Source organism: Schistocerca nitens, chromosome 2, assembly GCF_023898315.1.
Source record: "Schistocerca nitens isolate TAMUIC-IGC-003100 chromosome 2, iqSchNite1.1, whole genome shotgun sequence".
NCBI classification, from domain to species: Eukaryota; Metazoa; Arthropoda; class Insecta; order Orthoptera; family Acrididae; genus Schistocerca; species Schistocerca nitens.
In genome coordinates, this window is record NC_064615.1 from 260,179,102 (window position 1) to 260,201,032 (window position 21,931).

A 21,931-nucleotide genomic window follows, 5' to 3' on the forward strand; every position below is an offset into this window, starting at 1 on the left:
ACAATATGTTGAAACGCCGGATAGAGCAGCAGAAAGAAGTATGTACCATAACAACTGAAATGATGGAGATTACAATGGTGATAACTACAGAAACAGAGATAGTGGTAACTTCTATCAGGGTCAAAATGGTAATCAAGACAGAAATTTTGAAAATCACTAGAATAGGAGTAATGCGGATAACCATGGTCAATTTAATAGAAGAAATAATCATAGAGGTAATTAATCAGGTAACTGCAGTCCGCCTCAATGAAGGTCCACAGTTTTGTGACAAGGAAACACAACAAGCACAGGAACCCCAATTTACACTTACAATTAGATAATAATATCAGTGTTAATAATGTGGCACAGGTACCTGTAGCTGAAGAGAAGGAACATCAGATTTCTCATTTATGTTTTGATCAAAAGTTTTGGGGTACTATGTTTAACTATAGTGATGTAGATACTAATCACAAACCAGAATGTGAGAGTAATGAGAATTTTGATGTAGTATATACTAATGATTTCTTCTCTTGGTCAGAAACAGTGTTAATGATGTATGTAAAACAGGTGATGACTGTATTGGATCTGAATTAAGTGGTATTTTTGATGTAGATGTGAATGACAGCTGTGAAATGACTGAGGTTGCAAAGTCTGAGACTGGTTGCTTGTTGCAAATGAATGTATGTGATGTGTGCGACTTTGATGGTGATGAGACTTGTGTTGTTAATGATGTTGATGAAGTAATTTTTGAAGAATATGATGATGATGAGTATCAGGTATTTGTGGAGTTTACGAATAATGAAGTTTCAGAGTTATTATTGAATACAGATAAGGTAAGTGATGAATGTGATGATGTGGGAGAGAGTCACAGGATACCAGTCCAGTTAAAGCAGTTTTTCATCAATGTCATGCAGAGTAATGACCCAAGCAGTAAAGGTGAGTTATCTGTAAGCCTAGAGAATAAAGGTGAAAACTTTTTGAAGTTTTTTGGGACCAGACTGATGATAACATAGATAAATGTGCACTGTGAAATAAGTTAGCTGTGGTTAGTGAAAATTTGTATCCAAATTGGTGGAATGAAGTGAAAAAAGAACTATGTACGACATGTAATTTTGACAGTAATATATTGTGTGTCCCTTCTGTAATAAGTAATGTTACTTGTACTACGGAATCCATTCAGTGTGTTTAATCTTTATCTGACATGTGTAACCAAAGTAATGCTATAACACTGGTAACAAGTTGATAAAACCCTGCAAAAACAGTGTGACTGTAGCATTTGATGAAACTGAAAGTGATCTTTTACATGAAGTGTCTAATAACAGAGATGACGATTCAGAATTTGGATGTCCTTACATTAGGATTAAGATTGATCAGTGGGAAGGAAAATGTTTGATTGATACAGGCAACCCAATTTGTGGTATATCTGAACAATTTAGAGACAAAATGCAGTATAGTAAGAATTTTGTGTAAATGCCCATTGTAGGTATAAAGATAAGGGGAACTACTGGCGAGCAAAGCAAAGCAAAGCAAAGTATGTAAAATGTCAAGCACTGTTAACATTTAGCATAGAGGGCAAGACCTATGAACAAGAATGTATAATGATCCATAGTCTAGAAGAAAATATACACTATGTTTGTAGATTTATAAGACTATGTAATCATGTTTTGTTTGCCATAAATATAGTATGTAGTTTCTAAAGTTCTATCTTGTCCATTGACTGAGTTCAAATCAATCTATAGATTCATAAGACTATATAACTGTGTTTTGTTTGTCTAGAATTTAGTATGTAAGATGATTTGATTTTTAAAGTTCTGTCTAATCTATTGACTGAGTTAAAATCTGTGATACACTAATGTTCTGTAATTCTGTAATAGATTTGTGCTTTAGAATTTGATACATATATGCCATTAGACTAAATTAGTAGATCCTTTTGCAATTTTGAAATACAACAATGTTCACAACTTGTACTACAAAAATTAGGGATAGTATCTTAGTATATCTGTGTGTAATACCTTATTAGTCCATCCTTTTTTTATTGCATTTAACTCTGATTATTAATGTTCCATATGTGAACACTTTTTAATTGCACCTGAAATAAATTCCATATAACTGACTTTGAAAAATGAATAATAGGGAGAGCATATCTCATGTGATGTGACAAAGATACTGAACAGCACATTTAGCACACAAAACAATGTTTCAGGATTTGATGTGAATGCTAGAGAGGAAGTTACCTATCCGTTTAAGTGTGTGATGAGAACTCTAAGGAGGAAACTGAAAGATGTGGGCGGATCCACTCCCCACACTGCAGTATACATAATATATGAGAAGTCAATCCCCCTACTTGGAAAAAAAAGCATTTATGCAGAATAACACTGTCTTCAGCACTCTTGACTAACAATTCACAAATATCAGTCACAACACTAATATAGCTGACAGATGCTTGAGCACATTACCCAGCACCTATGATGTCTTGTAAGTCAACTGGTCCAGCAGGGTACAGTTACATTAGTGTTGTGACTGATATTTGTGAATTTTTAGTCAAGACTGCTAAAGACAGTGTTATTCTGCATACATGGATGTTTTTTTCAAGTAGGGGGATTGACTTCTCAATACATTATGTAACTTTAAACCAGTATGTATTTTTTTCTATCAATTGTAAATGAATCTTCTAGGCTTTTATGTATGTAAGTTAGTTTGTATGGACAATTAACAAATAGCGTGGAAGAAATTTACTAATATAGGCAATATAACAACAAGTATACATGTCTGCTTTCATACACAGATTTTGGTCCTCAAGCTACCCAATTACGTCATCATTCAAAGCTATTTATGACAATGTTTACCTGTATTTATCCTGAGTACAGTATTGTATTTGATTGGAACTTGAGTTGTGGGCAGATTCAAGCTTAACTCTGTAATGGGAACCCCTGGTCATTGCGACTGTGTGTGTGTACTCAAGGAAAGTATACAACCACTGATTGAGGCTAGATGCTTCTTACAGTTACTCTTTGCACATAGTTGACTTACTAATATGATTATGAGGTTTATTCATTTTGTTGTGTCGAAACATTTTTTGCTGGTTTGTACCCAGTGTGCTTTGGATTAATGGGTTGGTCCCCACATCGTAAGCTTAGGCCCTAATATGTTTCCATTATTTTGTTCTTTCACGAGTCAACATATCTGTAAATACTCTGGTTTATGTGGCTGATTGATTTTGTACTATATTCCTACTCATAGTTGAGTATATTCTTCTGGTCTGTACCCGTTATTGTGAGTTTATTGGGTTGGCTCATTGTTCGTACACCTAGGCTCTGAAATTTTTCTCTTCTCTTTTGAAGATTTTCAAGGTTTGATTGTATGTATGTATGTATGTAAACTTACATTTTGTAATTCTGGTAATTTACATTATCTCTGAATTTATTTCTATAGTTTAGTGTTGCAATGTTGTAGTTTTGACCTTGTATCAATTGTCTTGTGACAGAATGTTCCACGCATCTGAAAATCTGAATGCCATATCCCGATATATGAATAGATTATGACATGAATAGTAGATATTTTCTTATGTTTTCTGTAATACATAATGTATCAGATACTTCTATACATCTGGATTCTATCTTTTGGCATCATTTTGTACACCAATTGGCAAACCTTATAGTCTGTCACGAAATATTGTGAACATACTGTTTACAAATTTTGTGAGGGGGATGTTGTAATGGGACACCCACCACTAACATTACCTTTTTTTATATAGGAATAGCCCGTACCAAAAAGTACTTTCGAATCTTGTATAGGTTAAAATTATCTCAGCTGTTTCACTAAAAGAATTTCATTTGATTTTCTATACAATATATTTCAGGCTGAAAAGTGCAAAAATAAATTAATTTGAAACTTCCTGGCAGATTAAAACTGTGTGCCCGACCGAGACTCGAACTCGGGACCTTTGCCTTTCGCGGGCAAGTGCTCTACCAACTGAGCTACCGAAGCACGACTCACGCCCGGTACTCACAGCTTTACTTCTGCCAGTACCTCGTCTCCTACCTTCCAAACTTTACAGAAGCTGTGGCTAAGCCATGTCTCCGCAATATCCTTTCTTTCAGGAGTGCTAGTTCTGCAAGGTTCGCAGGAGAGCTTCTGTAAAGTTTGGAAGGTAGGAGACGAGGTACTGGCAGAAGTAAAGCTGTGAGTACCGGGCGTGAGTCGTGCTTCGGTAGCTCAGTTGGTAGAGCACTTGCCCGCGAAAGGCAAAGGTCCCGAGTTCGAGTCTCGGTCGGGCACACAGTTTTAATCTGCCAGGAAGTTTCATATCAGCGCACACTCCGCTGCAGAGTGAAAATCTCATTCTATAAATTAATTTGTTAAAATTGATAAGTGCTGGCTCTGTGTGTGCATTGGAATTGCTCTTCTCTTAGAATTACTTGAAATTACAAAATATCTGGAATACTTAAAATTCCTATTATTAATTGCACAATCTCACGATATTTATTAAATTTATTTCTGGACTCATTTATAAAATAATGAAATAACTTAGTGAAGATTCTTCTCTTGTCAAGAAAGTTTGTAGACTCTTTTGTTTTGTAAGCTCTTTGGAATATGTTGGTACCACAGAATGAGTTAGTAGTAGTAGTAGTAGTAGTAGTAGTAGTAGTATGTATGCCTCTGGTGGAGTCTGATGTATTTTTACGATCGGCAATAACAATGTAATTTGTGATATTACAGAAGTGTAAAATGGAAAGATGATGTGATATTGAAAAAAAATGTGACAAGAAAATAAAATTCAAGAATACAACAGGCAAATCTTCATCAGTTATTATGTCAACTGTAACTCACAAAGTTAAAAAAAATTCAGCCTCAAGAATCTACCCCTAGACATACTGCAGCCAACAACGAGAAAATGAAGCAAAAAATAGTTTTTTAATATATATCTTACGTCACTCAAAGCTTTCAAAACTTTTGAACAGACTCAAAAATTTAATGGTGATGTGTGGGAGGGTAAGATTACAAGGTAACTCCACACTGGATATATGGCACACCACATAAGGTGTCCTTCCCTAAATGGCCCGCACTTCAGATAATTTGGAAAGATGTGTAGGTCAAATCCTAAAAGGGGACCATAACTGTAGGCCAAAAAGTGGGAGATTCCTTTTGGATGCCTATTATGACAGACAGGAATACCTCGGGCCTATTCTAACCCCCGGACCTGCAGAGGGATAGCACGGTGGTTCAGGAGAAACAAGAACATCAGAAGTTCTTAACGAACTGTGGCAGTTAAATTTCACTCCATACAAAACCTCTATCCTGCAGATCTTGTTTCCACTAGCAAAGGAAAAATGTCTCAAATGTGAGTTATGCAGAATTTTAAGGCATACATCTACAGGAAGATTCGAAGTGGGAAATGAAGCTCAACAATACAAGTAAAAAACTGAATATGTATGATTTAAGCATTCTCACTCAAAATACAAGCCGTAACATGGTAGTATACAGTCACCATTGATAAACTGCATAATTTTTTGGGGAAATTTCACAATTTAAGAAAGACATTTAAAATACAGAAAAAAATTGTCAGAGTGATAAACAAAGCTAAATGCCCTTTTTATAAGTCTGAAAATACTGCCTCTGCCTTATTTGTATATACAATTTTTACAAAAGAAAGTGTCTTGAAAAAACATTTTCAGACATAACTATGATTTACATGCATACAAAACTAGGCAGACACTTAACCGTCATGCAAACAACTGAGCACAAACTTATGCAAAACAGGAGTATCCCCTACTAGAGTTCTGGTTGTATGTCTTTTTACTTGAAATGCATATCAACATTAAATACGAGGTGTGGCTAGAAAAAAACCGGACTAGTACTGGTGAAACAATAAAACGAATGCAATAAGGCTGAAAGTCGCGTGGCCTGTCACGTGACTCTCGCTCCGCCTACTGCTCGAGTTTCATCTGCCTCCTGCACTCAGTCTGCCCGTGGCGTCTGTTTTAAGTAGTTGACGTTTTGTCTGTGCATCGGAAAATGTTGAGTGTACAGAAAGAACAGCGTGTTAACATCAAATTTTGTTTCAAACTAGGAAAATCTGCAAGTGAAACGTTTGTAATGTTACAACAAGTGTACGGCGATGATTGTTTATCGCGAACACAAGTGTTTGAGTGGTTTAAATGATTTAAAGATGGCTGCGAAGACACCAGTGATGACACTCGCACTGGCAGACCATTGTCAGCAAAAACTGATGCAAACATTGAAAAAATCGATCAACTTGTTCGACAAGATCGCCGTTTAACAATCAGAGCAGTGTCTGAGTTAACAGGAGTTGACAAGGAAAGTGTTAGGCAGATTCTTCATGAAAGTTTCAACATGAACAAAGTGTGTTCAAAAATGGTTCCAAAGTGTTTCACAATTGAACAGAAGGAACGCCGAAGAATGATTTGTTCTGACATCCAGGAAAACATTGAAAGTGATCCCACCTTCTTACAAAATGTTATTACTTGCGATGAATCGTGGTTTTTTACTTACGATCCCGAAACTAAACGCCAATCGATGCATTGGAAAACTCCTGGTTCTCCACGACAAAAAAAAGCACGAATGTCAAAATCGAAATTCAAGGCAATGATGATTGTTTTTTTTTTTTTTGACATCAAAGGGATTGTGCACATTGATTGGGTACCAGAGGGACAAACAGTGAATCAGCATTACTACATTAGCGTCCTGGCTACCCTACGTGAGCGAGTACGGAGAAAACGGAACGATTTGTGGAGAAAAAAGTCATGGATCCTTCACCAAGACAATGCCCCAGCTCACAGTGCGTTGTCAGTGAAGACGTTTTTGGCAAAACACAACATTCCCATCTTAGATCATCCACCCTACTCACCTGATTTGGCCCCCTGTGACTTTTTTCTTTTCCCTAAAGTCAAGTCAGCTTTGAAAGGAACTAGATTTGAGACTATTGAAGCAGTAAAAGAAAAAGCGACGGAAGTAATGTATGGACTTACCGAAAATGATCTGCAGCATTGCTATGAACAGTGGAAAATTCGTATGGAGCGGTGTAGAGACCGAGGAGGAGAGTACATTGAAGGAGATAACATGAAATTGTAAATAATTGTAAATAAATGTTTTTTCCAGCATCAGTCCGGTTTTTTTCTAGCCGCATCTCGTATATTTAAGATTAGGCTGAAACAGTTTTTACATTACCACTGCTTCTACTCTGTCTTTGAATTTGTGGAACTTCATAATAAGTAAACCTCATTTGCCAAATACTATTAACTGTATACTATGTCACTTCATACTATAATTTAGTTTGTTTTGATCATGTAGTCACATTTAACCCTCGAGCAGGCACGCCTGTGTATAAAGTGTGCCAACAAAAAATAAAATGATTTTGCACGATTCCATTTTTGTTTCACAACTGCTGACCAGTACCTTTTCCTTCATTATTGCTTCAGGTAAAACAATGATAGTTTGTGTCCAAGCGAGCAGCAGTAACATACAATACAAAGCAAGCTAGACAGAAAAAATTTACAATTCATGCAAAAAAAAATGATCCTGATTATGAGCTAGCAGCCTAATGCCACACTGAGGCAGTTGTCTATGAGATAAATAGTGATCAAATAAGAAGCTGGATGGGATCTAATGCCACTGCACTGCTTAATACTTCGAGTGGGTCATTACTGTCTCTGTAACACCTGTCCTTCACGACAGGGTGTTGTACTGAAAATTTATTTCATTATTGTTTAATAAAACAGTGGTGTAGCTCATATTATGTAAGTTTATTTTATTGTTGTTTAAATAAACTAAGATTAAACTGTGATTTTGATCATACATGACTCACCTTGGCAACATAGATGAAGCTATTCTATACATGTATACAAAGTGCGCTGCGCGCCCACTCGTGTTATGAAAAACGGCGCGCCCGCTCGAGGGTTAATAAGTACTGCTGTCTTATGTAGAAAAGTAAATAGTAATATGTCAGTTCACATTATTATGCACTTTTTGGTTGTGTTGACTATGTAGTCACAATGACTCCTGTAATTGTAAGTTAATTATGTTTACCCTTGTCCCATACAATATATACAAACAATTTACTAAAAAAGTATTCTTGGATCAAATAAATAAATAAGTGCATGTCAGCATTTTCACTGTGGTTGGACAACCATAACTGAACAAGATTAAATTTTATTACTGTGCTTCATTTCTTTGTCAGAATATTTACTACCAGACATTAATAGTTATATACTAAAAGTAAAAAACTGTAAACAGGGTGCAACTGGGCAACAAGCTTAAATGAAGTCAACACATACATAAACTAACCAAGAGGCTCAGTGCGGCCTGCTTGCACTACTTGTAAAGGTGTCTATTGGCAGCACTTGGAATTTCACCTCGAGATGGTAAGTCCAGGCCAGCCATTCAACGTACTTGTAATTTTACAGTATTCTAAAGTGAAAGAAATAATAAAAAGATATAGAGCAGTGCAGATATATATATTGTCTTGTGTCTGTATATGTGTGGATGGATATGTGTGTGTGTGTGCGCACGAGTGTATACCCGTCCTTTTTCCCCCCTGAGGTAAGTCTTTCCGCTCCCGGGATTGGAATGACTCCTTACCCTCTCCCTTAAAACCCACATCCTTTCGTCTTTCCCTCTCCTTCCCTCTTTCCTGATGAGGCAACAGTTTGTTGCGAAAGCTTGAATTTTGTGTGTATGTTTGTGTTTGTTTGTGTGTCTGTCGACCTGCCAGCACTTTCATTTGGTAAGTCACATCATCTTTGTTTTTAGATATATTTTTCCTACGTGGAATGTTGCCTCATCAGGAAAGAGGGAAGGAGAGGGAAAGACGAAAGGATGTGGGTTTTAGGGGAGAGGGTAAGGAGTCATTCCAATCCCGGGAGCGGAAAGACTTACCTTAGGGGGAAAAAAGGACGGGTATACACTCGCACACACACACACATATCCATCCACACACAGGTATATTTTTCCCACGTGGAATGTTTCCCTCTATTATATATATATATATATATATATATATATATATATATATATATATATATAGACACACACGTAAACAACAAAACCTCTTCAATAAAACTCACCTTCAGTGGGAACTTCACACCCTCGGGCAATGCTGCAGAATGCAGAGCTTGTAATGGGCCAAACATAGCACCACAACCAAAATCTGCCTTTGCAATTACTGATGTCCCATCAGCTACATTGAGAACTGCAAGATTTGGAGGCAAGGTTAACCTGGCTCTAGAGGGAATCTTTGCATCTTGAACCTGTTTGCAGAATATAAATCAAACATTACACTTGAAAAGGGCTAAGCCCAATATTCAGCTTCCTGGAACAACTTTCAAATTTGCTCTCTCTCTCTCCCTCTCTCTCTCTCCCTTTCTATCTCTAGACAATGATAAAATTCAGTTCACTTGTTGACAGACATCAGTAAACACCAATAAGAAATTTTGAAATAATGAAAGTGATACAGCATCAAAGTAAAAGACCAGTCTAAACTTCATCTGAATACTGTCTTAATTTCTGGTTAGCATTTGCTTTCAACGTATAGTGCCCAAATTTTGTCAATCACTTGTTAACTGACTAGCAAATGATAGCACAGCAAATGTATTTTCAAAGTGTTTCTGATATCCCAGATCCAATATAAAAGCTCTATGTTGCCTACAAGTTTATAAGACACTGCTATAACAAACAATGGAGTGCAAAAAGCACAACTCTCTCACTCACACGGATACTGTCTCTGACCCAACCTTGTCAATAAATGCAAATGTACTAATTTCACAACTGAATCTAGCCCCAGCAGCTGGAGACAGTAGCCAAGTGTATGTGAGTTGTGTCTGCATGAATGTATTTGTGTGTTATATTACAGAAGTCTTTTTGTCCAAAAGGGTTAGTGTTTAACAGTCTTCTTATTGTGCTTGTCTGCAACTCAGTGCCTCATTTATGTGGTGCCTAGCATTCTATCTTTTTCATTATATTGTCAACGACAATAAGTATTTTTAGATATGTTCGATGAAGTGAAATATGCAACATAATGTCACATAGGTTCAACTCGCATGCTTCTTGATATGTACCAACATCTTGCCATTTTCCACAACCCAATAATTCTGCTACATGTTTCAACACTTTGAGCATACAACGATGGTGATTCTGTGCCTGTGCTAGTCTTTGTGCCTTATGACATGCAGAGGTAGCAGAGTTACCCATGAGAGGTTGTGGTTTCTGTAACTAACAGTGAAGAGGTTGTTCTGAATGGGAGTCCTACACAGATGTTGTTATCAAAAACTGGATTGGCAAGTAATTTGTTGCACCATCTGCCATCTATCTGTTGTTAAAATCTGCAATGGTTGATGAGAACCACTGTCATCACCAAATTGTTGGCCCGTACACTTGACTCTGACAGTGGTGGTTTTCTCTCAATCGAGGGACTTGTACTACAACCATGACATGCTGATAAAAGCCCATTCCCTGCATGTCCCCACAGACGGACTGTTCCATGCATTGGGCATCCACGACTTGATCACAACAAAAGTCACTGATACTGCAAGACTTGCCTATTATGCACTTGACTGTCATGCTGACAATCAGTGGAAGGTCAGACAAAATCACAGGCATGTGGCATGCCAAGTATGTCATCTGTCATACAGGAATGTTCTCTCACCAACAGAACAGTTGTCTCTAACTCAACTTTTCATGAGTTCATGTGTTTCTTTTCTCTCTCATGTAATGTTATCCTGCAAATTTACTTTTAAATTTTATCTTTAAGAAACAGGACCAAAAAATTATAAAATAATATATAATTATTGATTTTCCAGTAATGAATCTGTGTTGTTGCTTCACATTTGCTTCTTTCCCTCAAATAGTTTATTTTATTATCGTCTACATCTACATACATATTCTGCAAACTACTGCATAGTGCACTGCAGCCTTTCCAGTCACATCTGGAGCACGGGAAGAATGACTGTTTAAAGGCCTTTGTGTGCACTATAATTACTCTAATTTGGTACTTGTGATCCCCATGGGAGCAATACCTAGTGAGTTGCAGTACATTCCTAAATTCATCACTCTGAAAATTTGTAACACGGGCTTCCACAGGATACCTTGCATCTATCTTCAAGCATTTGCCAGTTCAGTTTATTCTACATCTCCATGACACTCTCCCATGGGTCAAACAAACTGGTGACCAAATGTGCTGCCCATCTTCATATACATTCTGTATCCCCAGTTACTCCTATTTAGTATGGCTCCCACAGACTTCAGCAATATTCTAGGATGGGTCATATGAGTGTTTTGTGAGCAATCTCCTTTGCAGACTGATTGCACTTCCCTAGTGTTCTACCAATGAACTAATATCTACCACCATGAAAGCTTATGTAACTGAATTAAATCAAAAAGTAAACAAATGAAATACACTTACATGTTTTGCTTCAGCAAGTAATGGACAAGACTTTGTAGGATGAGCATCCCCACACACTTCACAACCTGAAAAGTTGCAAACAGTACTTTAATGCTCAAAATTAGATACATTCACATGCATAAATGCACACGTTTGCATGTGACCCACCCACAAAAGCTTTAACATGAACTAAGCAGAAGACAGCATATTCAATTTCATCACTTAGACAGTATATTTATTTATTGCATGGAATGAAAATGAAAAAAAGTTTAAATCTAATTTGTGAATGATTTAACAGGATATTTGTACTCCCCACATCAGTGCAAAACATGTGATGAGGGTGCAATGTGTACCTAAATGCAGTCTGGTGCATACTTCCCAGAGGTGTACATGTTCCGCTTTTAACCCGCCCATGCTTGCCTGGTGGCCAGGCAGGCAGGCCGCCGCGCGTTGTCAACAGAACGGGCAGGCTGCTTCACTCCCAGCCAAGCCAAGCAGAACCCAACCCGGGCAGGCTGCGGGAAACTTGCTTGCCTGCCCATATTACTGCTGAGCTGCGCTAGTCAGCGCGCTTCATTTTCGTACTATGAACGTTAATTAAAAGCTTTTATTTTACCTGAGCACCAAAAGACAAGCCATAACATTATATATATTAATTTCAGGTCAAAAAATATTGGGTTTTATTTGTACATTCTTCCTTTACGCGTATGTTTCGGGTTTATTATCTATATAAATAAAAATGAATTGCCAAATGCGTTGATAAGCGTAAAACTCGAGAACGGCTGGACCAATTCGGCAATTTTTTTTTGCTGTGTTCGTAATTCTCAGGACAAGGTTTTTATGAAATAAAATTTTTCGAAAATCGACCGAGAAATTGGAAAATTTGAGAAAAACTGAAAGTGCCTTTTCATTGTGTCCGTGTGTTTGTACTGCATACAATCTTGATGAAATTTTGCACACTATACCTTGAAACCAATAGGAAGGTCACAGTATACTTAAAATTTCGTAGGGTGCATGGCAGAGGTTACTTTACGTAACGGAATTCGACAAATTGTACGTTTTTATTCCGATCTTGATGAAATTTGGCATACTTGATATTCAAAGCAGGATGAAGGGTGCTGTCTTCTTAAAATTCTGAATGGTGCATGGCGGAGGGTACTTTACTTACACAGTTCTACACCAACCTACAGTTTTATTCCGATCTTGAAGAAATTTTGCACACTTGACCATCAAGAGGAACATTACTGTCTACATAATATTTCGGACAGTGCATGGAATAGAGTACCTTACAAAAGATTTTGACATCGTTTGCGGGTTACCATGAAATCCTTCTCCCTCTATACTGCTAAATGGTCTCAGGTCCTTAGCACACATTTCGACGCCCTTTTCGGCCACTAAATCTTTGTCCTCTTTCAAGATATTTCCGGAGTGAGGGAACTGCTTGTCAAATTTGCACACATGTCGTAACATACTCGAGGTTGCTGAATAAGCACTTAGGAGCTTTTTACATAGTTTGCATTGAGACACACCTACCGATTTATTTGAAGCGGCCTCATAAACACACGAAAACGTTTCCTATGGGGCACTTGTGCTCTGTTTCGTTACCAGCATGTATTCGCCAGTTGTCAATTTTTTTTTCAATCTCACTAAAGTCCGACCTATTCATTGTGCTGCCCCCATCGTTGCGATAAATGAACTGCGGGCTAACTAACTGGCTACTCTAGTCACGGTAGCTTGACAGCGCAACCTGTTGTCAGGCGCAGCAAGCTGAGCGGGTCCCGTGAAGCTTGGCAGGCCTGCGGGAACCCAGGTAGCCCGGGCTTGCGGGAGCCCAAGTCGGTCGCATTACCCACTATGCCTCAGTACATGCGTACTCTTGTGTTTACGTCGCGGCAGGCTGACCGGCATGAATGGTTGCAGAGGAGCTAGGGGCAAGCAGGCTGCAAGGGGAATTTGTACACCTCTAATACTTCCCCATTCTCCTTGCTATCCTGACTATTCTGAAATTAAAGAAATTTTTCTTACATCTTGTATAAGGTGCTGCAACACCTAATAAACTTACAGAGGATCTCACTCTAGTCACAGGTTTAAAATCTTAGCATTGTTTTTATGATATTTATTAATGTAAATCATTTCCCAGTGTTTATCTAATCTGGAACACAAGCTCTCTCCTGAGACCTATTAACCATCATTGCTATTCTTCATTACTTCTCATGTGATGTAGTGCAGTAGCATTGTAAGTCAATAAACATATTTCTTCCCATGCCTTATGCTGTCGTCGTCCCCCCCCCCCTCCGCCCCCCGTTCTGGTCGACATTTGCCTGTACCCCTTCCTATCCTGACATTAAAGGAATTTCATTTACATGTGGTTGTGCTATACCAAACAGACTTACAGTGAATCCCTCCTCTACACTTTAGTTACAAGTTTGCCACTGCTGTAGGTAGCTGGCTCTCATTATCATGCGACACGATTGTTTTGTGCCCATCCCAAGTCCCCTTGTCCTCCCTCCCTCCTCTTCCCATAATACCTTGCTCATAACACATGTATTAATTATAAATACTTTTGTTTGCACACTTCTAACAATGATCCATAACTTTAAGGTTTATTGCTATTTTATGTTTATACACTTGTTCCTAATACTGATTTTGTTAATAACTGTCTGTCAACTATTAATGCAGGGTCCCAACACCACTACAACCATGTCACTTGGTGGCAGGTTATGATAGCTAGTTCTTGCAGCAGTGGTGCACAGTCAGCTTAGCACCAATATTACAACAGGCATCACTTGACATGGTACTTTGTATTGAGTTCTTTTCTCCGGTATGCACACATGTTTGTCAGTTAATCTGAGTACTGTATGTTTGCTCTAAATAGATCATCTATCAGTTGCCCTTTCATGACAAATGCAATATTTTGGCAGATATTCTGATAATCAGCTGTACCTGAAACATTTTAATGAAAAAGTTTTCACAAGGGGACTGTTGTTATTAGTGGCCATAGCGTGGTGATAAGAGCATGCTCTATTCGTATAATGGTCACAGATCTCCTGTGCGACTTTATTATGCAAAATAAATGAAGAGAAATACTTTGACACTCCAGAAGCCCTATAGGTGTATTAGTGGTTTATCCTGTATTTGTAACCAATCACTATCCCATCTAAAAATGCAAAGACAGTTGTGTCAGCAAAGCATGCCAATATTCTCCTTGCCTTGTTATTTGTAGGGTTCTTCAGTGCTCAGTAGGTAATCTTTTTAACAAAGTGCAGGCATACATGCATAGTATTGTACAGTCTATCATACACTACATGAAACCTCTCTACCACAACTTGCAGATGAATCCTGTGGTCAGTCTCTGTTGCCTCATAAATGCCTCAGACTTTCAGTGGAAGTGTCATTTGTCAAATTACTCTTTAGCAGAAAAATGGCGCACCAGCAAGACTGACACTAACAGCACAGAATGTGGACCACAAGGAGATGACGTTACAGTCCCCCCTCCCCAATAATGCTGAGCCATTATGGCAAAAAAGAGAGAGAGTGAGAGAGAGAAATAAAGAAGAAGGAGAAGATATATCAAACCCACTGTCTTTATATACACTCATGGTTTAAGTCACCAGGTCAGAGCTTGCTCACTTCACTATATTGTCCATTATTTAAACACCTTATCTGCCAACTCTCAGCTTCCTAAGCACAACAATACAGCAGCAAAAATAATTAAGTTTTATTTTTTGCCATAACCTTAAAGAAATTATAAATTAATGGGGAGGGACAGAGAGAGGGACAGGATAGGGGACAGAGGGGGGAGGGGGAGGAGGAGATGGATAGGGAGAGGGAAAGAGGAATTTAAAGGGGAGAAAGGGGAAGGAGGAGATGAATACAGTGAGGTGAGGAGGAAGAGGAGGAGGAGGAGGAGGAGGAGGAGGAGGAGGAGATGTAGGGAGAGGGGGACAAGAGTTGCTGGATAAGAAGAGGGGAGCGGGAAGAGATGGACAGAAAGAGTGTGGTAAGAGAAGGAGGTGGATAGAGAGAGATGGGGAAGGATGAGGTGGACAGAGATGGGGGAGGAGGAGTAGCTGGAGAGAGATGGAGGAGGAGGAGGAGGAGGAGGAGGAGGAGTAGATTGACAGAGAGGGAAGAGACAAGACAGTGGGCAGAGAGAGAGTGGGGAGGAGGCGATGGGCAGATATGTGGAGAGAAAGAGATAGGCACAGAAGCAGGAAAGAGGAGACAAGCAGAGAGGCAGGGGATGAGAATGGGCATGCAGTAGGGTGAGGAGTAGATAAGGAGGTGAACAGTGGGGGAAACGGGTATCGACAGAGAGATGGGGGAAGGAGGAGCTGGTCAGAGAGAGGTAGAGGAACAAGTGGCAGAGTGGGGAAGCAGGAGGAGATTGACCAAGAATGGAGAAGTAGCACACGTGTGAAATATATGAGTATGTGTTGAACACTTAGGCATGTGAACTTGTGGGTAAAAGGTTATATATACGGATAATCCCATAAATCTTGACAACTGTGGCGTACTGTGCAAACGTGTGGCATCACCATAACCACAGCAAATACATTTAAAAGCCTGTGGCAAACAGTGCTGAAATCAATAAACAGATTGCAACCATGTGCAGGGATGGCTCGGTAGCAGCACCTGAAACATTCAGTCTGTGGTTGGCTGTGCTAAACTATAGGTGTAAGCAAAGTAGAACAGCGAGCATACTTGAAAATTGCCTTTCTCATTGACAGATGTGCTACTCATCGTCATCCAGAACTGCAAACAGCTGTGGGTGATAGGGAATTGCTCTGTCAAACAGTTGCATGTTTGATGCTGGCTTTCTTAGACGAATGTGCAATGACGACAGACTCGCCACAAAGTGAGCTTCCCACGTCTGCCCGTACTGACCTGACATACGATGTTATTGAACATTGTTGAACACAGGGCTGACGCTGGACTGTGCAGAAACTAATGGCATGGATGGGCATGTCGAGAGCAACAATGATATGCATTTTATGGCAGGACTTGAAGGTACACAAGAAGTGTTCAAAATGGGTACCACATCAGTTAACAGAGGTGCAGTAGTGGACACAATATGAGACCAGACATACCTGTTTTATTCAGCTCCTATCACATAGGCTGCCCTGCATGATATGTGTTCTGTGGGAATAGTATCGGTTTACCCTATCAATCTGCTTTGCAGAGTGGCCTACACTACAGGGGCGAGAAACAGTTTACCAGGCCCCAACACAGAAGAAGCACTTCATAACAGGAATGTTGCGTTGGAGTAGTCAGCCTTATTTAGTGACCCACTTTGCATGGCAGTCTATATGTCAAGGGGCAAAACACTGTTTTCAAGGCCCTGGCGTGTGGGCTGCCCTGTACAAAGGCATGTAGTGAAAGTGGTATCAGCCTGCTTTATTGACTTGTTTTGCAAGGGCTACATTTGAGGAAAGGCATTGCTGGGGGAAGCTTAACATGGATAGAGGAGGAGATACGTAGAGGAAAGAACACACAGAGAGAGGGGGCAGGATGGAATGGAAAGAGAGAGGGGGCGCAGGAGGGGATGGATAGAGAGAGAGATGGTCACGAGAGGACAGACAGGGAACAAATGGGGGAAGGAGGAGAGAGTCAAAGAGAGAGTGGAGCAGAAGAATAATAACTGGAAAGGTAGGGATGAGGAGATCAACAGAGAGAGGTGACGTGAGTAGACTGATAGGGAGATGTGGGTAGGAGGAGGCAGACAATGAGAGGGAGGAGGAGGAGGAGGAGGAGGAGGAAATGGGCAGAAAGGGGGAGGAGTAGATGACACATAGGGAGATGAGAGGATAGGAAAAGGAGGGAGGAGGAGATGAACAGAGAGAGATGGGGATGAGGAACAGATGGACAGAAAGAGAGAGGAAGAGAGGTGGACAGAGAGGATGGAGGAAGAGGTGGATAAAGAGGAGGTGAGGAGGATATGAACACAGGGGGGGAGGGGGGGGTTAAGAGACAGACAAAGAGGGGTGAAGGGCACCGAAAGAGAGAATGGAAGGAGTATATAGTCAGAGACAGGAAGAGTAAGGAGTGAATATAAAAAGGGAGTCGGAAGAGATGAACAGAGTGGTGGGGAAGAGATGGACAGAGTGAAGGATGGGAGGAGAAGACGGCTAGAGACATAGGGACAGGAAGAGAGCAACAGAGAGAGATTGACTGAGATAGGGGGAAGTGGGGATGAGCAGAGAGGGAGAGGAGGAGACAGACAGAGAGAAGGGAGGTGTAGGAGGCATGTGGAAGATGAAGAGAAATAGTCAGCAGGTGGGAAAGGAATACGGTTTCAGGATGCACGTGGAAGAGAGAGGGTGTGAGATGGACGATGGAGAGTGTCCGAGGTGGCAGGTGGAAGGAGGAAATAAATACATACCCAAGAGTATTCAGCTATTGTATATAAGAGCAGAGTGTATCTAAATAGCCAGGATCTAATTCCAAACCCCTGGATCAATTTCAACCATATCTGGCACACAAGCAGGAAACTTTGCAAACATCGCGACTGTGGGGTTTGTAACTTCCTAGCTCCAATAAGAGCAGAGATACTCGCAAAAATGTATTTTTCCAGTCCCTCCCAGTACGACAGACATGCTGTGCATGAAAGGTATCGACTTGCCTTATCAACTGGCTCTGCAGGGCAGCCTATGTATCAGGTGCAAGAAAACGTTTTCCAGCCCTCAATGTGAAGACTGCCCCTCTCTCTGTCCGTCTCATCCTCCCTCACTCTCTCTGCCCATCTCATCCTCCCTCTTTCTCTTTGTCCATCCCCTCTATCCCCTCTCTCTGTTTGTCACTTCCTCCCCATTCTCTATTCACCTTATCTTCCCCTTCCTTCACTACCCTTCTCCCCCATCCTCACTCAACTATGCCTGTCCATACTGAGCAGTAAATGTAGGTTGTCCCGCACAATAGGTGTGTTATGGGAAAAGTATCAGCTCGCCTTGTCGATGTGCTTTGCAGGACAGTTTACACGTCGGGGCAAGAACAGTTTTACAGCCTCCAATGTACAGGCTACCCCACATGACAGGAGTGGTAGGTTGGAGTAGCACTGGCCAGGCCACCTTTATCAACCTGCTTCACATGGCAGCTTATATGTCAGGGGAAAAAAATTGGTTTTCAAGCCTCTGTCATGTAGACTCCCTTTTTGAAAGTTGTGTTGTGGGAGTAGTATAGCCCTGCATTATCAATCTGTTTTGCAGGGAATACGTGTTCAGATTGGGCACTGCTGGAGGAAGGTTGAAATGGATGGAGAAGGGAATTAACAGAGAGAGGGGGAAAAAGGGGATGGATAGGAAGAGAAGGCAGAGAGGAGGTTATGGGCAGAGAGAGGTTGGGGGGATGAAATGTACAGAGAGAGAGAGAGAGAGAGAGAGAGAGAGAGAGAGAGAGAGGAGGTGTGTAGGGAGAGGAGGCCGGAGGAAATCAGAGACAGGTGGAGCAGGATCTGGAAAGAGGGTGGGTGGAGAAAGATCTGGTAAGGGAGAAGGGATGGTAGAAATAGAAAGGGAGGGAGAAGAAGAGCTGGAGAGACAGGGAGAGTAGAGAGGAGGAGATGTACAGATGTAGGAGGATCAGATGGACAGAGATATGGAAAGAAAGAGGTGGATGGGGGAGGACAATATGTGTGCAAGTTATATGTCGAACACTTACGTGAGTGAAGCTGCAGGGTAAAGGCTAGTACATATATAAAGCAGACTGATGTACAAATGTCCAGGATCTCCTCCCAAATCCCTGTATCAATCTCAACCAAATTTGCCACGCTTTGTATCAGCACTGTGGGGTTTATAACCTCCTAGCTCCAATAGGAGTGCAGATAGGGCAAAAATGTGTTTTTTTTTTTCCACCCAAAATTTGAAGGCTGCCCTGCCCGATAGGCATGTTGTAGTGGATTAGTATCAGTCTGCTTTGCAGGGCAGTTTACATGTGAGGGGCAAAAATGGTACTCAAACCCCTGGCATGTAGGCTGTTCTGTATGACAGGCATGTTGTGGGAGTAGTATAGGCCTGCTTAATTGAACTGTCATACAGGCCCTGCATGTGTTGATGAGCATGGTTGGGAGAAGACTGAGAAAGATAGGGGAAGGGATGAATAGGGCAGGAGGTGATGGATAGGGAAAAAATAGGGCAGGAAGGTGAAGGAGCAGATTGACAGAGAGAGAGGATCAGTAGGAGGAGATGAACAGAGAGAGGGGACAGGAGTAGGGCCAGAAAGGGGGGACAGGAGGAGAGGGAGAGGAGGTAAGGAGGAAGGGGCAGAGAGAGGGCAGGGAGGAGGTGGATGGGGAGAGAGGATGTGGCAAGAGGAGGCAGACAGGGAGAGAGGCTTGGAGGAGATGGAAAGAGAGATGGTGCAGGTGGAGATGGATAGGGAGAGAGGGAGGAGCAGACTGACAGGGGAGCAGGAGCACTAAAGGGAGAGAGGGGAAGGAGGAGGAAAGGTGAGGAGGAGGTAGACAGTGAGATGGGTAGGTAATTCTGGACAGAGTGAGGGGGAGGAAGATATGGCCAGCGAGAGGGGGCATGGAAGATGAACAAAGAGATGGAGGGGAGATGGCGTGACAGAGAGAGTGGGCAAGAGGAGGTGGCAGATAGGGGTGGTAGTATGAGATGGACAGAGAGGCATGGGGAGGAAGATTACAAACAGAGATGGGGTAAAAGGAGATGTGTCCACCATATGTGTCAACCGCATTTGCAAAGAAAGCTGCAGGGAAGGGGTTAAGTTGCATTTACACTTGTGCACCTTGCAGCTAGTTGCTGTTAGCTGTAGCTTGCCCCACATGCAAGTAGACACATGTGCATAAACTCACTCCACCCCGCGCCTGTATGCGCGCATGCACACGCGCGTGCGTGCACACACACACAGGCAAGAAGAGATGGGCAGAGAGAGGGTAAAGGAGGGGGCGATGCAGGACGCAGGTGGAAGATGTAACAGTAGTGGACAGGTGAAAAAGGAAGAGGGGGAGGAGGAGATGGACAGAGAGAGGGGACAGGAAGAAATGGAGAGAGAGAAAAATTGGGAAGGAGGAGATGGACAGACAGAGGTGGGAGGATAAGATAACACAGTAAAGGGTCAATTTCATGTCAAACAAACCATTTTCAGTCTGAAGTATAACATCTTGAGAAGGCTTTCAGGATGCATTAGTAATGAATTATTGTATTTGCAGTTTAACTGTGAAACATAAATATGAGTCCACTAAATGTATAACAGCAATAAACTTTTTCTATCTTTGCCACAAAGCACAACAACTCATAGCAAAAAAGTGATTTCAAGTCAGCTTTCTATCATGCAAATAAGATTAAAGAAATCATATACCCCAGAAAATACAGGTTGATTATAACTAAAGTTAAACTTTCAAACCGCTCTAGAAATGACTAGTCAGAATGATGTCACTATGCAGTGGAATATTATTGGAGAAAGGGGAAAATGTATGGCAGAAGAAAAATAAATAGTTACAAAATGTAGCAATAGATGGTGCTGTAAGCATCATAATGTAATAGTGGTTGACTACAAATGACAAACAAATAATACAACAATGCCTAACGTGCACGTTTGACGTTAAATAATCTACGCTACTCAGTGTGCATGGGTGTACGGGTGTGATACTGTCAGTTACGTAAGACCATCCACAGCAGCAAGGTCATATCATATTGGATGAGAAAAATCGGGTTTTAATTGTCCTGAGCCCAAAAACTGCATAAAAAGCATCAATCAAAATCAAAATGGATTACCAATTTCCGTGTGACTGGCACAAAACATATTCAATACACTGTCCACCATTTTCTGCAACAAGTCGACATCGAGAAAAAGCATGTTCCACTGCTGTGGCCACTACTTCCACTGAAGTCAAATCAATTTGTTTTCTCCCCACATACCAGGTTGCACACCAAAAGAACCCGTCCTTTTAAGTTTCCGAATCATTTTCTCCAGACCAACGGTAGTCATCGGACCAACGCCTTTTTTCAAACACACCAGTGTCCGCAGCTTCTGCAGTGTGATGTGTGCACAGTCATCATTCTTGTAATACAGTTTTACAAGCAGAGGGTGATCCTGCATTGAGACAGTCACGGCAAAGCTCACAGATGCAAAAGGGGGAAAAGCCGTGTACTCAGCATGTTTATACCAACTTCAATGGGTCGTGCGGTGACAGGTGTTTTCATACAGTGCCATCTATTGATCAATATTTTTTTTTTCTTCTGCCATACGTTTTCCCCCTTCTCCAATAATATTCCATTGTAATTTGACGTCATTCTGACCAATGGTGTTATGTCTACAGAGTTTTGGAAGTTTAACTTTAATTACACTCCTGGAAATGGAAAAAAGAACACATTGACACCGGTGTGTCAGACCCACCATACTTGCTCCGGACACTGCGAGAGGGCTGTACAAGAAATGATCACATGCACGGCACAGCGGACATACCAGGAACCGCGGTGTTGGCCGTCGAATGGCGCTAGCTGCGCAGCATTTGTGCACCGCCACCGTCAGTGTCAGCCAGTTTGCCATGGCATACGGAGCTCCATCGCAGTCTTTAACACTGGTAGCATGCCGCGA

At 41.0% G+C, this 21,931-nt stretch overlaps 1 protein-coding gene across 2 annotated transcripts in view; it reads right to left on the bottom strand.

Moving 5' to 3' along the window:
• Window positions 1-21,931, bottom strand: part of LOC126235987 (uncharacterized) — a 264,030-nt gene that overhangs the window by 204,473 nt on the left and 37,626 nt on the right. For both annotated transcript variants that reach the window (XM_049944978.1, XM_049944977.1), the window contains exons 2-3: window positions 11,396-11,460; window positions 9,063-9,245 (exon numbers count right to left, since the gene is read on the bottom strand). In XM_049944978.1, the coding sequence (XP_049800935.1) occupies window positions 9,063-9,245; window positions 11,396-11,460 (248 nt within the window). The remainder of the gene's footprint in view (window positions 1-9,062; window positions 9,246-11,395; window positions 11,461-21,931) is intronic.